The sequence below is a fragment of the Cherax quadricarinatus genome, chromosome 42, assembly GCF_038502225.1.
Source record: "Cherax quadricarinatus isolate ZL_2023a chromosome 42, ASM3850222v1, whole genome shotgun sequence".
NCBI lineage: Eukaryota > Metazoa > Arthropoda > Malacostraca > Decapoda > Parastacidae > Cherax > Cherax quadricarinatus.
Genome location: NC_091333.1, coordinates 32,845,372 through 32,866,516, shown reverse-complemented (window position 1 = coordinate 32,866,516; position 21,145 = coordinate 32,845,372). Strand labels below are relative to the sequence as shown.

General features: G+C 38.7%; 1 protein-coding gene across 2 annotated transcripts in view; it reads right to left on the bottom strand.

Annotated features, from left to right (window-relative positions):
- Positions 1-5,782: 5,782 nt before the first annotated feature.
- The window catches only part of LOC128700944 (zinc finger protein 530-like), a 33,658-nt gene continuing 18,295 nt past the window's right edge, over positions 5,783-21,145 (bottom strand). Inside the window, exon 2 of one of the 2 annotated variants that reach the window (XM_053794435.2) lies at positions 5,783-12,107. In XM_053794435.2, coding sequence (XP_053650410.2) covers positions 7,642-8,700 — 1,059 coding nt within the window. In that variant the 5' untranslated portion in view covers positions 8,701-12,107 and the 3' untranslated portion in view covers positions 5,783-7,641. The other variant, XR_008408819.2, reaches the window with a different exon arrangement.

Genomic DNA, 21,145 nt, shown 5'->3' with positions numbered 1-21,145 from the left:
TGGTACTGCCCTTGATACTGGCCATGTAGTCAGAAACTGTAAGGCTGGAGGTGATGTCCTGGTAGTCAGTAAATGTGGGGCTGATAGTGCTGTCCTGGGAGACAGTAATGGTGAAGCTGGAGGTGCTGTCCTGGGAGACAGTAATGGTGAAGCTGGAGGTGCTGTCCGGGGAGACAGTAATGGTGAAGCTGGAGGTGCTGTCCTGGGAGACAGTAATGGTGAAGCTGGAGGTGCTGTCCTGGGAGACAGAAATGGTGAAGCTGGAGATACTGTCCTGGGAGACAGAAATGGTGAAGCTGGAGGTGCTGTCCTGGGAGACAGAAATGGTGAAGCTGGAGATACTGTCCTGGGAGACAGTAATGGTGAAGCTGGAGGTGCTGTCCTGGGAGACAGAAATGGTGAAGCTGGAGATACTGTCCTGGGAGACAGAAATGGTGAAGCTGGAGATATTGTCCAGGGAGTCGGGAATTATACGCAGGAAGGAATACATATAAATGACCTCATAGGGGACAGGAGCCATAGTAGGGAAACAAGTGTAGTCAAAGATAAGATAAAACCAATATTGCAAACTAGAAATACCGCAGGAAATAGCAAACAAGAGGACTCCAATAGCAATAGTGAGGATAAATTACCAAAAACAACTGGTGGGAGCTCCATTGTTGGTGCTAGGGAGGATAGAAGTAAGACAGGGAAACATGCACCAACAGGGAATACAGTCACAGAAACCCAAGGCAAGCGGAAACCAAGCCTGTGCACATACTATGCACTTGGTATCTGCTGGCATGGGAAATCTGGAAAAACAGATGGGACATGCAACTATGACCACCCTAGAAAATGCCATGCCCATATGAAAACAGGAAAATGCAAACTCCCTTCCTGTAAGCTTTTTCACCCTGAAATGTGTACCTCTTCAGTACAGGAAAGACTGTGCTATAACTTAAATTGCCAGGCATACCATCTAAAGGGGACAAAAAGATACAAAACATCCAGGCCAGGGGAAAACCTGGGTAGCCACAGCCACTCAAGAGGGAGAGGTTTTTTAGTGCCAGGAAGGAAAAAAAACTGGCAGGAAATGGCAGAAATCGTACACCAAATCCAGTCATTCCTGGAGTGGAACCACAGTCGATGGCCTCCACTCCAAACCAACAGATACAGATACTAATGCCGGAAAAAAAATCCCCCCCCAGTACCAACAATACCACCAGTCCGATAACATTCTTCTTTGCAAATATACAGGGTCTAAAGCCAGCTACAAACAACAAAATACCTTTCATCCGTGGACTGCTTGCAGAGGCAAAGGCAATGTTCGCGGCTTTCACTGAGACCCACATAAAGGATCACTTGGACAACGAAGTATGGATCCCAGGTTACAACCTATACAGATGTGACAGAGTGAACAGGCAAAAGGGGGGGGTTGGCCTGTACATTGCAGAGTCACTTGTTTGCACAGAACTGCTTAATGCCTCAAATGACGTAGTGGAAGTTTTAGCAGTAAAGGTCGAGAACCAAAACCTAGTCATTGTGGTAGTCTACAAGCCTCCGGATGCAACATCCCAGCAATTCCAGGAACAGCTGTTAAAAATTGACCACTGTCTGGAAAATCTTCCAGCTCCTGCACCCAACATCTTGCTCCTGGGGGATTTCAACTTAAGGCACCTAAAATGGAGGAATATAGCAAATAATATTGTTGCAGAAATAACACCAGGAGGCAGCTCTGATGAAAACTCACACTCACACGAGCTTTTAAATCTCTGCACAAAATTCAATTTAAACCAGCAAATAATAGAGCCTACAAGACTGGAGAATACACTAGACCTCATCTTCACTAACAATGATGATCTGATAAGAAATGTCACCATATCAAAAACAATATACTCAGATCACAACATAATTGAGGTTCAGACATGTATGCATGGAGCCCCAGACCGACAAAATGAGACTAGTCATGAGGGAGCATTCACCAAATTCAACTTCAATAACAAAAACATAAAGTGGGACCAAGTAAACCAAGTCCTAACCGATATAAGCTGGGAAGATATACTAAGCAACACAGACCCAAACTTATGCCTAGAACAGATTAACTCGGTGGCACTCGATGTATGCACAAGGCTTATTCCTCTAAGAAAAAGGAGGAGTAGATGTAAAATAGAAAGAGACAGGCGCTCCCTTTACAGGCGACGGAAAAGAATAACAGAGCGGCTAAAAGAGGTCAATATATCTGAAATGCGCAGGGAGACACTGGTCAGAGAAATAGCAAGCATCGAACTTAAGCTAAAAGAATCCTTTAGGAGTCAGGAATCGCGGGAAGAACTAAAAGCCATAAATGAAATCGAAAGAAACCCAAAGTATTTCTTCTCCTATGCCAAATCAAAATCGAGAACAACGTCCAGTATTGGGCCCCTACTTAAACAAGATGGGTCCTACACAGATGACAGCAAGGAAATGAGTGAGCTACTCAAGTCCCAATATGACTCAGTTTTTAGCAAGCCGCTAACCAGACTGAGAGTCGAAGACCAAAATGAATTTTTTATGAGAGAGCCACAAAATTTGACTAACACAAGCCTATCCGATGTTATCCTGGCGCCAAATGACTTCGAACAGGCGATAAATGACATGCCCATGCACTCTGCCCCAGGGCCAGACTCATGGAACTCTGTGTTCATCAAGAACTGCAAGAAGCCCCTATCACGAGCCTTTTCCATCCTATGGAGAGGGAGCATGGACACGGGGGTCGTCCCTCAGTTACTAAAAACAACAGACATAGCCCCACTCCACAAAGGGGGCAGTAAAGCAACAGCAAAGAACTACAGACCAATAGCACTAACATCCCATATCATAAAAATCTTTGAAAGGGTCCTAAGAAGCAAGATCACCACCCATCTAGAAACCCATCAGTTACACAACCCAGGGCAACATGGGTTTAGAACAGGCCGCTCCTGTCTGTCTCAACTACTGGATCACTACGACAAGGTCCTAAATGCACTAGAAGACAAAAAGAATGCAGATGTAATATATACAGACTTTGCAAAAGCCTTCGACAAGTGTGACCATGGCGTAATAGCGCACAAAATGCGCGCTAAAGGAATAACAGGAAAAGTCGGTCGATGGATCTATAATTTCCTCACTAACAGAACACAGAGAGTAGTCGTCAACAGAGTAAAGTCCGAGGCAGCTACGGTGAAAAGCTCTGTCCCACAAGGCACAGTACTAGCTCCCATCTTGTTCCTCATCCTCATATCCGACATAGACAAGGATGTCAGCCACAGCACCGTGTCTTCCTTTGCAGATGACACCCGAATCTGCATGACAGTGTCTTCCATTGCAGACACTGCAAGGCTCCAGGCGGACATCAACCAAATCTTTCAGTGGGCTGCAGAAAACAATATGAAGTTCAACGATGAGAAATTTCAATTACTCAGATATGGTAAACATGAGGAAATTAAATCTTCATCAGAGTACAAAACAAATTCTGGCCACAAAATAGAGCGAAACACCAACGTCAAAGACCTAGGAGTGATTATGTCGGAGGATCTCACCTTCAAGGACCATAACATTGTATCAATCGCATCTGCTAGAAAAATGACAGGATGGATAATGAGAACCTTCAAAACTAGGGAGGCCAAGCCCATGATGACACTCTTCAGGTCACTTGTTCTATCTAGGCTGGAATATTGCTGCACTCTAACAGCACCTTTCAAGGCAGGTGAAATTGCCGACCTAGAAAATGTACAGAGAACTTTCACGGCGCGCATAACGGAGATAAAACACCTCAATTACTGGGAGCGCTTGAGGTTTCTAAACCTGTATTCCCTGGAACGCAGGAGGGAGAGATACATGATTATATACACCTGGAAAATCCTAGAGGGACTAGTACCAAACTTGCACACGAAAATCACTCACTACGAAAGCAAAAGACTTGGCAGACGATGCACCATCCCCCCAATGAAAAGCAGGGGTGTCACTAGCACGTTAAGAGACCATACAATAAGTGTCAGGGGCCCGAGACTGTTCAACTGCCTCCCAGCACACATAAGGGGGATTACCAACAGACCCCTGGCAGTCTTCAAGCTGGCACTGGACAAGCACCTAAAGACAGTTCCTGATCAGCCGGGCTGTGGCTCGTACGTTGGTTTGCGTGCAGCCAGCAGCAACAGCCTGGTTGATCAGGCGCTGATCCACCAGGAGGCCTGGTCACAGACCGGGCCGCGGGGGCGTTGACCCCCGAAACTCTCTCCAGGTAAACTCCAGGATAGTGGCGGTGGCAGAAGCCTCCACCACCACTAATATGTACGGCTTCTTTCAGTGGCCACTATAAACCCAACAAGAACACTTCCATCACTTATCCTCACATACATTATGGCATATTTTTTTCATTCTAGAGTATACATGTATATCATATTTCTGTTATTAATATTGTTTATCATGTCGTATTAGATGAATTGTGATAGATAAATATAAAGCACTAATAAAATGGATAAATGAACATTTAACATCACACTTACCTTGACTGACTCTTGTTGGTGTATGGAAGACAAGTAGGAGGCAAGACGGAGAAGAGTTTATTATGGTGGGATTGTAAGAGAAGTGGGGCTTGTTACAGCTGCTTTTTGCAAATGATACAGTATTTTTGGAAGATTCTGATGAGAATTTGCAAAGGTTGGTAGATGAATTTGGGAGGGTGTGTAAAAGAAGGAAAATAAAAGTGAACATATGAAAGAGCATGGTGATGAGGGCAACAAAAAATTTTGGTAATGAAAAATTGGATATTAGATTGGAGGGAGAATGGAGGAAGTGAATGTGTACAGATACTTGGGAATGAATTTGTTGGCAGATGGGTCTATGAAAGTTGAGGTGAACCATAGAATTAACAGGGAAGAAAAAGGCGAGTGGTGTATTACAGCTTCTGTGGAGACAAAATTGGCAACGTGTGAGAGTACAGTAGTACCAATGCTCATGTATGGGTGTAAAGCATACGTTGCAAATAATGCAGCAAGGAGGCTGAAATTAAAGCAGCCAAGATGTCATATCTGAGGGCAATGTGTGATGTGAATATTATGCAGAAAATTTGTAGTTTGGATATGAGGAGTTGCAGAATTACTAAAGTAATATCCAGGGGGCTGAGAAAGGGTTGATGAGATGGGTCGACCATTTGGAGAAGCTGGATAAAAACAAGATGGCTTAGAGGGTGTATAAATCTGCAGCAGAGGTAAGGCGAGTAGGGGTCTTTCTAGGAAAGGTTGGAGAGAGGAGGTTAAAAGAGGTTTTGTATGAGAGGAACTTGTACATCCAGCAAGCATGTGAGAGCAAGGTAGATAGGACAAAAGTGGTTTTCATGACTTCCTGTGCTGTTGGAGTGTAAGCAAGATAATATTTATGCAAGGATTCTGGGAAACCAGGTGGGAAGTACAGTGCCTGAACTCTGAAGAAGGGGTGGGGATATTTGCAGTCTGACAAGAGAGTGGTGGCGTGAGTGATGGCAAAAGTGTTTCTTCTTTTTTGTTTCACCCTACCTTGATGGGAAATGGCCACTGTATTTAAAAATATACAAATATAATAATAATAATAATAATAATAATAATAATAATAATAATAATAATAATAATAAAATTTATACTATAGAGGTCAATTGAGAAACTTTCTTTTCTTTCAACACACCGGCAGTATCCCACCGAGGCGGGGTGGCCCACCGAGGCGGGGTGGCCCAAAAGGAAAAACACAAGTTTCTCCTTTTACATTTAGTAATATATACAGGAGAAGAGGTTTTGAGAAAGAAACAAAATACTATAATTTACACAACGATTTTTTTAAGACATTACAATTTTACATTAAAATAAGTACATACAAGAAAGGTAAAACATTGACAATAACAATATATGCATAAAATACATAATGTAAATCATCAGTTAAACATAAAGACACTAACAACATCACTGAGTATGAGTGGAAGAAGTCAGATTACTAGGCATACAATACATGACTTGAGAATGTAAAATAAATCGTCAGTAACACAGTCTACAAGAGAAAACTTAAAGTTCTTGTAAACCTTTATAAAATGATCTGTGGAGAATATATTAACTTCCAGGTGAAAACAATAACAGCCTGTTTGATCAAACATTCAACCAAGGAGCCAGAATTATTATTTCATTTTTTGAGAAACACTTAACCTTTTCGCTTTGATTCAAAAACACAAAAAATAATGTAACAACACAAAAATATTATAGTTTCCCTCAAGACTGATAATTATATTCAAGAGCAAGTGCTACACAGTGGCACGTGGCCTGGCGGCAAAATCTCTCATTTCACAAAGTGAGGTTCCAGGATCGATTCCGGGAAAGGATGGGAACATTGGGCGTGTTTCCTTACACTGGTTGTCCATGTTCACCCATCAGTAAAATGGGTACCTGGATGTTAGTTGACTATTGTGGGTCAAAATTTACCTAATTTGCCTGAAATGTTCAGCATAACAAGCAGCTATCTATATAGTAGTATGTCACTGATGTCAGCTAGGCCTGTATACCTTATACATGTACCTGTAGAAACAAAGACATTACAGCCTCTCCTCACTTAACAACAGAGTTGCGTTCCTAAGACCACGTCGGTAAATGAATTCATCGCTAAGCAAGGAGCATACTATAATGGTAGTGGATTTGTGTCAACCATCTTTGATATTGTTTTAATGTCACCTTTGCACCATTTATAACATTTTTAGTATATTTTTAAATGTTTATCCAGTAGCATACTGTATATTGTAATAAATAGAATGGTGGAAATCAGTTCTAATATACATTATTTAGGTATGCATACTGGTCAGAGAGCTCGGTGTATGTCCAAGTCATCGGTAAACAAGAAGGTGGCTAAGTGAGGAGAGGCTGTATATATTATTGTCGTGCCGAATATGTAAAACTGGTCAATTAGCAACAATTCATTTAAAATTAAGTCCTTTCTTAAATTTTCTCTTATACGTTTAAAGCTATATTTTTTCATTAATGTTAATGTAAAAATTTTTAATTTTGCACCAAAAGAATCTTAGAAAACTTTCCTAACCTTATTATAACAAGAGCAATTTATTTTAGCCTAACCCAACTAAATATATTTTAAATACGTTTACAATAATTTAGTACTAAACAAACAATCAAATATATATTTTTCGTTAGGTTCAGAATGATTTTGGCAAAATTATTGCATACACAAATTTTCACTTGACCTATATGGCAAGATGAGCGTTGCTATTTAAGCCAAGATCGCAAGTTCTGCCTATTCGGCGCGACATTATTATATTAACCCGTACACGGTCCAAACGTATATATACGTTTTTTCAACATTTGAAAGTAAGTAAAAAAGTAGATCTTCTTTTTGTTTTTCTACATTTGAAAATGTGTAAAAAACTTTGATCTACTTTTTGCTTTTGTTATATTTGAAAATATGTAAAAAAAACTTAGATCTACTTTTGTAGCACTACACATGTGAACGTAGATCTGCTTGGACCGTTTACGGGTTAAACCAGTGTGGGTCATACAGCACTTGAAAATGTAATAGTTGAAGGGTAATCATATGTAATCCAAGGAAGGTGATAGATAACTCTAATTCTTAGGATTAAGAGCCCATTACCAGCATCAGGCAATCCTCCTCGAAAGCAATTCTCTATGAGTGAACTCTCAAGTGTCGCGTTAGATTTGATTTACGCGAAAATATTTTTAAGCATTCAGAACATTGATGTGGTTTTTCTTGTGTATGAACTCTCATGTGTTGTATCAGAGTTGATTTATGTGAAAATTTATTTAGACATTCAGAACACTGATATGGTTTTTCTTGAGTATGGATTCTCATGTGTTGTATCAGAGTTGATTTAAGTGAAAATTTTTTTAGACATTCAGAACACTGATAAGGTTTTTCTTGAGTGTGTACTCTCACATGTTCTATTAGATGTGATTTACGTGAAAATTTTTTTAGACATTCAGAACACTGATATGGTTTTTCTTGTGTATGAACTCTCATGTGTTCTATTAGATGTGATTTACGTGAAAATTTTTTTTGACACTCTGTACACTGATATGGTTTTTCTTGTGTATGAACCCTTATGTGTTGTATTAGAGTTAATTTAAGTGAAAAAACTTTTAGACATTCTGAACACTGATATGGTTTTTCTTCTGTATGAACCTTCATGTGTTGTATTAGATATGATTTACAAGAAAATTTTTTCAGACATTCAGAACACTGATATGGTTTTTCTTGTTTATGAACTCTCATGTGTAGTATTAGATATGATTTACAGGAAAAATCTTTCAGACATTCAGAACACCGATATGGTTTTTCTTGTGTATGAACTCTCATGTGTCGCATTAGGTTTGATCTCCCTGAAAAATCTTTTAGACATTCAGAACACTGATATGGTTTTTCTCGTTTATGAACTCTCATGTGTCGTGTTAGATGTGATTTACATGAAAAATCTTTCAGACATTCAGAACACTGATATGGTTTTTCTTGTGTATGAACTCTAATGTGTCGTATTACATGTGATTTACATGAAAATTTTTTTAGACATTCAGAACACTGATATGGTTTTTCTTGTGTATGAACTCTCATGTGTTCTATTAAATGTGATTTACGTGAAAAGTTTTTTAGACATTCAGAACACTGATATGTTTGTTCCCTTGAAGGAATTCTCATGTTTTGCATCTTATTTTTTGTCTGGAGAGTCATTAGGCAGTTAACCCTTTCACTGTAATAACCTAGAAACTTGTAAGTGCTGACAGTGTCACAATATTTCAAATGGTAAAAAATTGTATCCTAAAAGTAATGACACCACTAATGCAGCAGTTCATGAAAAACTTAAAAAAAATTCCAGAACACTTTATGCATCAGCAATTTTGCCCACTTTGTTTTCCCACTTTATATCCTATTTTAGCCAACTCCAATGCTTAAGTTGACCCAGTTCCTACCCAATAGTTTACCCTCTGTTCTAATAACTGAGCACAGGATACTAACCATTCAACTATCAGAAGATAAATTGACTAATTTTACAATTTAAAAAAATTCTAATTAAAACAGAGTCCAAAATATACACTGTGTAACTCCCCCCCCCCAAACAGCCAGATCTGTTAAACAGAAATTATTGAAGAAACCAGAACTGACAACCCTGAAGTCCCAAAATCTGGAGACAGCAAAGAACATCAGATGTCCATGTTGTCATAGACTTTCTCCAGGCTTAAAAGGACTTCCTCTAAAACTTAGATATTAGAATAGTTATGGTTATGCAGTGTTTATGTTAGGTAGCTGAGTTTTACTGCCAGGTGGGTAGTTTCAAATTTAGGTTGGACAAATACATGAATGAGAGGGGGTTGGATTTGAGTGGAACTTGCACATGAGTAAATAGATTTGTCAGAGCTAATTTTTAGGGTAGCACTGTAAGTGGGTTGGGCAAATGTTTTGTTAGTGGGTTGGTATTGTAAAGGACCTGCTAAGTATGGGCCAACAGGTCTACTGCAGTGTTCCTCCTTTCTTATATTTTTAAGAGTTATGATGAGAATGAACTAGAGGCTAAAAACATAGACAGTATTATGATAATAGATGAGTATAATGGATAGACATTAATAATTGAGAGCAGGTTAGTAATGATGTTGAAGAACACTGTAGACATTCCAGCCACTAAAATAACTTTGCCTCAGTACATTATGTTGCCAGGCTTCTATGTAATGATATTTCTCTAATTAGTAAAATATAACCAAAACTTATTGGACACACTTTAGGCCATCTCAATAACTGAAGCAAACCTAATGAAAACCTATAAAGTACACTGAGGGGCTAGGGAGGGTTATACAATACTTAGGAAAATTGCCAAAAATAAAATATTTTTGCCACTTTGAACCCCATTTCAAATTATTTCCAGTTTGAAACTAACCAAAATCATCTCTCTTTTACTAGTAAGTCTTCCATTCTATAATTGACACTATTAAAACCATAAAAACAATCCAGAGAAATTCACTACAATGTTGCTATTTTAAGCCCAAAGGTTTTACTTTTCTCCATCATGCACTGAATGGGGCAGGCTATTTTTTTTTTTATACTATGCACACACACTATACAGATTCATTTTCTCACGTCTAGGCTAAAATTTACCACCAACAGCATATTTAATGGCACTGTGCTTAAAACACAGATCTACTTGACACTGGCATTGATGACATATATCCACACGGGGACAGTGAAAGGGTGAATATTGACATTGTATTACTGCTTAATGAGATTAGCCTGTAAAAACTTGCATCTGTGGTCACAGTGGCACTTATGCTAGCCTTTTTATGGTGTATAAATATACCTAATAAAGTTGGTAGAATTACCGACAATATGTAAAGTAACAGCTTGACAAAGCTCCTGGAGAGCGAAACGTTGCCACAATAAAATGTCACATTAGTTGCACTTGTGTCCTTTTACTTTACATAAATATACCTAGTTGGATCAATCTTATTGTAGCCAGCTGGCCCAGTGGCTAACATATTGGTCTGGAGATTCACAACTCTAACCATGGGTTCCAGCCCCGCCTGTGGAATGATTTGTTTACAATAGTGTCATTACAATTTTGTGAGTCATAATGAACTTTTATTTATTATGTGTATTTTGAGATTTTAAACTAAAGAACATTTGTGAAAAAAAGTCACTGAGACACACTGACAACATAAGTCCCTTATTATTGTCGCTAAAAGTAAAATATTAAAAATATATTAATTTAATCTTTAAATAATTTCCTAAATTACATAGAGCATGAGAGCATAGAAGATGCTTGTTAACAGCACACAGCATCAACATGAACAACAGCACACAGCATCAACATGAACAACAGCACACAGCATCAACATGAACAACAGCACACAGCATCAACATGAACAACAGCACACAGCATCAACATGAACAACAGCACACAGCATCAACATGAACAACAGCACACAGCATCAACATGAACAACAGCACACAGCATCAACATGAACAACAGCACACAGCATCAACATGAACAACAGCACACAGCATCAACATGAGTGCACACATGAACAACAGCACACAGCATCAACATGAGTGCACACATGAACAACAGCACACAGCAGAAAATTTTATGGAGACAGGCAAACATATATTGTGATAATGGCAGTAAAAGGCAATACTGAAATACAATGAGACTGTATGATTAATAAAAATTATTTTGAAAATCATTAATAAGTTAATGGAGGCATATATCAGACTACAATTAAAATGGAGGGATTTTGTGAAGCATAAATATCTGAAGTAAAGAAAGTAATATAGATGGTGTAATATATCCTGGCCACAATGTTAACAATAAAGTAATATAGATGGTGTAATATATCCTGGCCACAATGTTAACAATGAAGTAATATAGATGGTGTAATATATCCTGGCCACAATGTTAACACTGAAGTAATACAGATGGTGTAATATATCCTGGCCACAATGTTAACAATAAAGTAATATAGATGGTGTAATATATCCTGGTCACAGTTAATATTGGTAATAAAGAAATACAGGTGCATTTTACCATCCAGTCACAGTCAGGAAATAATATTCCTACATAGTTCTGTGTATTATATTCAGGCACATTATTACATAAGACAGACAATGTAATATGATATTCACCACAGTGATTAAAAAGATAATAGACTTTTACTGACTTCTGCTTTTTTTTATAATAGACTTTTGAAAGTAATATAGTTAAATATTAGTAGGGAATAAATCAACTCTTTATTAAGACTTAATATCTTATGAATCAACTAATAAAATATTTATATAATAAGCTAAGTAGCTTTATAATGGTAATAAACTGAAGTGTGATGGATGTTGATAATAAATGTTCAGTGTTATATTAACATAAGAACAACAGCATTTCAGTAAGTGAACTTTATATCCAGTAAATGTTGAGTGTGGATGTAAATGTTATAACAATAATGTGAGCTGCATGATACAAGTGCAGATATTAACAATGTATTTAAGACAATGTGGTCAACATTACTTGCACTATTTCTGCTTTATCTCTGTCAGTTACATCACTTTCATTGTACTAAGTGCTGACAATGTAAGCATAATTCTTCAGCCGAGATGCTGACCTGCAAGAGGAAAAAATACATTAGCTAAGAACTGAAGAATTAAATTTTTTTTGTATGCTGATATTAAACCAAATGTGTAGATATTTGTGTATGTTCTTTTTAACTTGTTGAGTGTTTACAGTGACAACATTATTATTAGTATTACAATCAAAATTAACACTTTCAGTGTTGGTCCCATTATATCACAGCTTTGAAGTCAGTGTCAGTCCAGTAGTATGATGCCATGAGCTCAGCTCACTCAGATAAGCTCTGAGCAGTAAATTTGGGCCTAGATATGAGAGAATGGGTCTATGTAGTAAGTGTGCACCACATAAAAAGAAAAAAACTGCAACCATGATTTTGGTTTAAAACAGTGGCTTTGCCAGTCATTATCATATAGATTTTATGGCTGTCTTCTCAGTTTCTTGGTTTCATTTGATAGAATGGAAGACATATTACAGAAATAAAGATGATTTAGATTAGTTTCAGGATTAAAGTAGCTTGAAATTGAGTTCAAAGCAGCAGAAATGTTTGATTTTTGCCGATATTTCGCAGATAACATTACGTGTCCAATACACATCCAAGTGGCCAGTCTAATAAGCACTGAAGAATGCACTGACATTATTTATACTATTACAATAATGCAGTAGTCTACATAAAAGTAAATTTTCTATTTTTTGTGTAAACACCTACCATACGACTTACGACCGAGTTCGGTTCCGAGAAACCAGTCGTAAGTCGAAATGGTCGTGTCGAACTTTACTACTGAATATCAAAATAAAATTTTTGTAATGACTTTATTTTATTGTTTTATTTTGGTATTTCATGTTTTACTTTACTTTTTATGCTGTTAGTACTGTATTTTATACTGTAAGGTTTAAGTTAAACACTGTGTACAACACAAACACTTGTTTATTTCCCAGAAATTTGGCATAAAAAACACGGTTGTAAGTCGAGTCGTCGTAAGTCGAGCAGGTCGTAAGTCAGATAGTAGGTGTACCTGGAGTCTACCTGGAGGGTGTTCTGGGGGTCAATGCCTTCACAGGCCAGTCCTTGACCAGGCCTCCTGGTAGACCAGGGCTTGATCAACCAGGATGTTTCTGCTGGTTGTACGTAATCCAACATATAAAACACAACCCGGTTGAGAAGGTACTGACTTTAGGTATCTGTCTAGCTCCCTCTTGAAGGCAGCTAGGAGTCTATTGGCAATTCCCCTTATGCCTGGTGGGAGGCTGTTGAAAAATCTTGGGCCCTGGACACTTACTTTGTTTTCTCTTAGTATACCAATGGTGCCCTACTTCTCATTTCACTTGCACTGTTTGCCCAGTCTTTTGCTTTCATAGGGAGTGATTACTGTTTGCAGATTTGGGACCAGCCCCTCTAGGATTTTCCAGGTGTAGATTATGATGTATCTCTCTAGCCTGGCTCTAATGAGTACAAATTAAGTGCTTCCAAGTGTTCTCAGTAGTTGTTTGAGAGAACTTATATGTACAATAAAGGTTCTCTGTACATTCTCTAGATCTGTAATTTCACCTGCCTTGAATTGAGACGTTAATCTACAGCCAGCAGTATTCCAGCCTAGAGAGAACAAGTGATTAAAAAAAAAAACATCATTAGCTTGGCATCCCTTGTTTTAAAGGTTCTCTTTATTTATCCTATCATTTTCCTCACAGATGTGACAGTGACAGTGTTGTGATCTTTGAAGGAGGGATCCTCTGACATTACCACTCCCAGGTCCTTCACACTACTTTTCCACTCTATTGTGTGAATAGTTGAAACAGATAAATAGGCAGATAAATGCCGGTCGTGAGGCACCAGCAGTGGGCCATGCTGCCACCCATGCTGCCACCCATGCTGCCACCCATGCTGCCACCCATGCTGCCACCCATGCTGCCACCCATGCTGCCACCCATGCTGCCACCCATGCTGCCACCCATGTTGCCACCCACGCCGCTGCCTCAGCTGATCTACAACAAATTCAAATTCAAATTCAAATTCAAAGTTTATTCTCTATAAGGATTACAATGCTGAGTTTACAGAAATTTGGTTATTGTGTGGTTTACATGTAGTAAAATTGTGATTACAGAGTGTACCACTAGAACGCTTAGCATGGCTAGGTATTACAGAGTGTACCACTAGAACGCTTAGCATGGCTAGGTATTACAGAGTGTACCACTAGAACGCTTAGCATGGCTAGGCATTTCGGGCAGACTTAGTTTTATTCTTAATTGTAAAATATTACAAATTATGAGGTAAGTTGGTATTATGGCTAAGTGACTAAATACTAGTTCGTGAGTTTAGCAATGTGAATGCTTTTGTTTTGGCACAGTACATAGTTTCAGTATTGGAGTATCACAGGATTCATTATTTTAAGATTGAGATTAATATTTCTGTTTATGGTCAAATGAGTGAGTGAGTGTAAGTGTGAACCACCAGGTGGTATTCGTGTAGTTAGTTGACGGGGTGTATCAGGGAGATAAGATGTTTTCTAATGGTAGTTTTGAAGGTGATGAATGTGTCTGCAGTTCTAGAGTTCTCAGGTAGGGTATTCCAGATTTTAGGGCCTTTGACATACATTGAATTTTTGTAAAGGTTTAGTCGGACACGGGGAATGTCGTAGAGATGTTTGTGTCTGGTGTTATGCCTGTGGGTTCTGTCACAACTATCAAGAAAGCGTTTTAGGTCAAGGTTGATATTAGAGTTTAAGACCCTGTAGATGTAGATTGCACAGTAGTAAGTGTGGATGTACTGAACTGGGAGTAAGTTTAGGTCTATGAAGAGTGGGGGGGGGGGGGGTGTTGCCAGGGATGGGACTTAGTGATTATTCTTACTGCAGCTTTTTGTTGGGTTATTATTGGCTTTAGGTGTGTTGCTGCAGTTGATCCCCAAGCACAAATAGCATAGGTGAGGTATGGATAATAAAGGCCACCATCCCCCACCCACCCACCACACCAGCCTCCACAACCACAACCTCCACAACCACAAACTCCACAACCACAACCACCTGTCAATGTCCAGTATCCCCCAGTAGACCACACCTGGGATTGGCAGGAAGCTGCCAATTTTGCTCCAAATCCCCCAGTTTGATGAAAGCCAAAGTGGAATACGGCCATCTTGTACACTGGGGAACAATGCCAGTGAACTGGAATGTTTCGAGTTATTCTTTGACGAACCCCTGATGGAAATTATTGTCAGGGAAAGCAACAGATACTACTAGTACACCATGGCAAACACAACACTTTCACCAAACTCACACCTACACCAGTGGAAGGAGACAACTGTGGCTGAGATGTATCTTTTGTTTGCCACAATAATGTTTATGCCACGTGTGTATAAGCACAGTGTGAAATTATAAGAACATAAGAAAGGAGGAACACTGTAGCAGGCCTGTTGGCCCATACTAGGGTGTTCCTCCTTTCTTATGTTCTTATGATTTCACACTGTGCTTATACACATGTGGCATAAACATTATTGTGGCAAACAAAAGATACATCTCAGCCACAGTTGTCTCCTTCCACTGGTGTAGGTGTGAGTTTGGTGAAAGTGTTGTGTTTGCCATGGTGTACTAGTAGTATCTGTTGCTTTCCCTGACAATAATTTCCATCAGGGGTTCGTCAAAGAATAACTCGAAACATATTCCAGTTCACTGGTCAACAGACTGCCTGCTTGCAACCCCAGGTTTCAGTGATATAATAAGAGTGAATCGAGTTGTGCTACTATTACGTATGCTTCACTTCTCAGACAAAACCAGCCCTGACAGAAACAACAGATTATATAAGATTAGGAATGTGTTTGTGTATCTGAAACAGAAATTCAATTTTTTTTTTTTATCCCTTCAGGAAGCTTGTTATTGATGAGTCTTTGATTCTGTTCAAAGGAAGACTCTCATTCAAGCAATACATACCAAGCAAGAGGAAACGCTTTGGTATAAAGTTGTTTGTGGTTGTTACAGTGGTTTTGTATTGGATATAATTGTGTACACTAGAAGTAATACATTGCGAGATACCAGGAAGTTACTGGGTATCTCCGGTGATGTGGTTAGAACAATGATGGAACCATATCTTGGTAAGGGACATATACGTATACTGATTACTGGTACACAAGCCCCTCACTCAGTGATTTTTTGTGAGTGAACATGACAGATGTGTGTGGCACAGTGCGTGCAAATCATAAACATATGCCCAGGTTCAACGCTGGCACTCGTAGAGGTGAGATGCAGGTGTTTGCTGCCAATGACATCATGGCATTTCGGTGGCATGACAAACGAGATGTCACACTGTTGTCATCAGTTCACCCTAATGAAATGGCAGACAGCATAGAGAAAGCAATGAACCCATTCTAAAACCTGCAGCTGTGATTGACTACACCCTCAATATGCATTCAGTGGACAAATGTGACAAGCAGATTGGGTTTGCTGATTGTGTTCACAAGCGTTATAAGTGGTACGTAAAACTCTTTTAAAACTCTTTATGTAAGATGAGGACCAGAAACAAACCACCATATGGCAAATTTTGTTTGTTTGTCATCAGACAAATAATAATCAAGTACCAAGGAACAACACCTGCAATAGAAAACCGCCCATGAAATTATCAACAACTACCTTCTCGTCTGAAGCATGGTGATCACTTCCTAACAAAACTGCCTGCTACTGCTTTCAAGAAAAATGCTCAGAAGAGGTGTTACATCTGTGCACATACAAAAAACGCCCACAACAACAAAGAGACACTCGTTTCATGTGTGAGGAGTGTAAAACACCATTGTGCATAACACCATGTTTCAAAGACTTCCACAGGCTACAGAACTTCTAAAAACATGTCCTGTGACTGTATATGTGTATATAAAATATAGAAAAATAGTAATAAACAACATTTTATATTGTTCATTTGTGTAAACAAGTTTTGTAAACAAAACAGTGACAACAGTGTTTATGCAGTTATTGTGTAGTATAGAAAAAGAAATAACTTACAAAATAGTGCTCATATTGGTCCCACACGCCATAAAAGTTACTTGGAAAAAAAATTTAAAAATGATAGAAAATAGTACCTAAAAAATAAAATAAACTAATACCGGGTGACCGGCAGTTGGTGATGTTATCGTATGCTGGTCATTTTCTGTCAACTTCACGCCTCCATATCTCGGTAAGTATTGATGGTAAAAATTTTTTGTTTAGCCTATAAAATTCAGAAAAAAAAAAAACAATATCTTCTCATAAGAAAAAACAATTTTTTTTTTTTTTAATTTTTACCGACCCTGAGAACAGGTTTGGGAGAGGGCCTGCCGACCCTTACAATTCTCAGCATGAATTATTTATTACCTCTCCCTTTGTTTACAATGACATCTAAAGGTAGTTGTTATAAACGATTAAACGCAGTGAACATGGTATGTCGATGATAATAATATGACTCTGGGCCACATTAAATATCGTGTAGGTATGTAGCCCAGGCGGACTACATACCTACATTATTATTATAACTGATAATTATACGTATGTGTACCTGTACCTAAGTAAACTTACACACTGTGCTGGCATGCAGGTACACATTAAAATCACTATGAATGTTTTATTAGTCTTGAAGATGCCATATTAATAATGATAATAATAATAACACAATAATAATCACTAAGGAGCATTAAATATCGTATAAAATGTTAATGCATGTATAGACATTTTGCTTAATCCATCTAGATACACCCCACAGTAGAATAAATTAACATAAATATGAGATATGGTAGCCAGGTGACTTGTAGGACTTGACTCACGAAATCGTAATGACACGATTGCAAACAAACCATACCCGTCCGTGGTATTGGTTGTAGGACTTGTGGAAGCCAGACAACTTGTAGAACTTGTGGTAGCCAAGCAACTTGCAGGACTTGTGGTAGCCAGGCAACTTGTAGGACTTGTGGTAGCCAGGCAACTTGTAGGACTTGTGGTAGCCAGGCAACTTGTAGGACTTGTGGTAGCCAGGCAACTTGTAGAACTTGTGGTAGACAGGCAACTTGTAGGACTTGTGGTAGCCAGGCAACTTGTAGGACTTGTGGTAGCCAGGCAACTTGTAGGACTTGTGGTAGCCAGGCAACTTGTAGAACTTGTGGTAGCCAGGCAACTTGTAGAACTTGTGGTAGCCAGGCAACTTGTAGAACTTGTGGTAGCCAGGCAACTTGTACACTATAATATTACTGGGAGTAACTAGAAAATTATTCCTTTCATATGCCTTCATTCAGGGTGTCATTTCTTCTAAAAATGGTGTTACATGAGAATGGGAGTGATTCTCTTTATTTACTCTACTGTATCAAAGTGGAGACAACTTGTGCACAATGTAAAGTGACCAAAACCTGACATGTTCGTCCGATTGTTTACATTATGTGTGGGTGGGGTGGGGAGGGCTGCCCTTCCTGGCTACCCATACTTCCTAACCTGACTTAATACAAATAAAACTCACTTCTCACCCTACATTAAGACTACAAATATTTTAAGGTAATTAATGAGTGTACTATATATGCACTTTATCGCTCTAGGGAGCTTAGTGTCGTAGTAGGTATAAGTGGCCAGGCAGGATGCCATACCTCCAACACGACTTTCTACAAATAAATACTTTTCACCTCTCACCCTACTTTAAGACCATTAAGGCTACAAATATTTTAAGGTAAGTAATGCGTGTACTGTATATGCATTTTATCGCTCTAGGGAGCTTTAAGCATCGTTATATAGTATGTGTGGGTGGGGTGGCCAGGAGGGCTACCACACCTGACTTCTTAAAGTACTACTCACTTTTTGCCCTACATTAAGACTACAAATATTTTGAGATAAATAATGAGTGTACTGTGTGTGTATTTTACTTTTTAATGCCTGGTTCTATTGCTAACTTAATATATGTTAGTGCAAACTTGTTATCTGGCATTTATATGCATTTATAAATGGAAAAAATGGAGTTCTGCTTTCCGGCAAAGTCTGCTTTACAGCAGTAGCCTGGAACCTAACCTGTCGAATAAGTGGGGCCCTACTGTATAGTTTTACATACACAAAACAATGAAAACTAAATAAAATAAATAAATGAACAATTAAAGCAGTATTACATACCATAATTGAAGACTTTTCTTGGCTTATGGAAGACAGGGGGGAGGAAAGAGGCTTGAGAGTCACTGTACCCCTGCAACACACTCCACTTTGCACACATGTCCTTAACCCTTAAACTGTCCAAACATAGATCTATGTCCACGTGTGGGGGGGCTCCAAACGTAGATCTACATTTTTTTTTTACATGCTTTCAAATGGGGAAAATCAAGGTCAAAGTGCTACACAAGTGAACGTAGATCTACTTTTGGACAGTTTAAGGGTTAATCAACGAAGAAGGCACATTCTTCCCTTTCTCTTCCTCCTCCTCTGAAGCAATTTCTTCAGCTGTGGTCTGTTGCTGTTCCAGATGAAGGTCTTGCAGCTCTCCCATCTACCACCATCACTACCATCCTCTACCACCATCACAACCACTACCACCCTCTATCACCATCACTACTACTCTCTACTACCATCACTACTATCCTCTACCACCATCACAACCACTACCACCCTCTACCACCATCACTATCACCCTCTACCACCATCACAACCACCCCTCTACCACCATCACAACCACAACCACCCTCTACCACCATCACTCTTGCACTTTGCTACAATTTTTTAAATTCCATTGTGTTTCTCACTTTCTTTACCAAAGGAACTTTACTAGGAACTTTCTTTCATAAGAACATAAGAAAGAAGGAACACTGCAACAGGCCTACTGGCCTATGCGAGGCAGCTTCAATTCTTCCACCGCCTTAAACCAATGCCTTAACCTAGTGAGGTCAGACACCTCACTTAAGGGAGGAGCGCTGCATCCAACCTAGTAGCACAAGCTAGTCAGGTCCAACTAACACCCACCCACACCCACTCATGTATTTATCCAACCTATTTTTAAAACTACACAACGTCTTAGCATCTATGACGGTACTCGGGAGCTTGTTCCACTCATCAACAACTCTATTACCAAACCAGTGCTTTCCTATATCCTTCCTGAATCTGAATTTTTCTAATTTAACCCTTTCAGGGTCGCCAGGCCCTCTCAGAGACTGGATCTCAGGGTAGCCAAAATTTAAAAAAAAAATATTTTTCTTATGAAAAGATAGAGAATCTTTTCCCGATCATAATGACACCAAAAGTATGAAATTTGATGGAAAATTTACGGAATTATGCTCTTGCGAAGTTAGCAGTCTTGACGATGTTTACGAATCGGCAATTTTGGCCACTTTGAGCTCCATTTTCGGCCAATTCCTGTGTACTAGTCGACAAAAATCATAACTATCTTGCTAGAACTCCATTTTGTCTATCGAATGAGTACAAGAAACCACCCATTTACCGATTTCAACTATCCAATAAAGTGGTCAGAATTTAGCAATTTTGCCAATTTCACACAAATTTCAAAAGATGCCAATTTCCAAATAGGGTCCAGAATAAACAAGAAAGACATTCCTGGCACTAAAATAACATTTCCTTTGTTCATTAGTCACATCCCCACGCCCCTCTTACATTTCTTTTGCTTTACACTTTGAATTTTTATTCTCACAAAAAATAGAAGATTTACTGTTATGCAGACTACTGTATTAGTGTAGAAATGGTATAAATAATATCAGTGCACTTGTGAAAGAATATCAGATTCACCAGTTGACATGTATTGGATGCTTAGCATGATTTGTTTACTTTTGAACTTTGGCAAAAATCGAACATTTCTGCTACTTTCAGCTCAATTTCAAGGTACTTTTCATTGTGAAACCAATCAAAATTGTCTCAATTTCAGTAATATGTCTTCCATTCTATAAAATAAGACCAGGAAAACTAGAATACAGCCATAAATACCATACGAAAATACAGTGCAAAGATGCTGTTTTAAACCAAAAATATGGTTAATGTTTTTTTTTCTCATAATGCACTGTATGCTGCAGGATTTTTTTTATACTGTGCACACTGACCACATAGACCCATTCTTTCATATGTAAGCCTACCAGCTTTCTCCTGCTAGATTTGA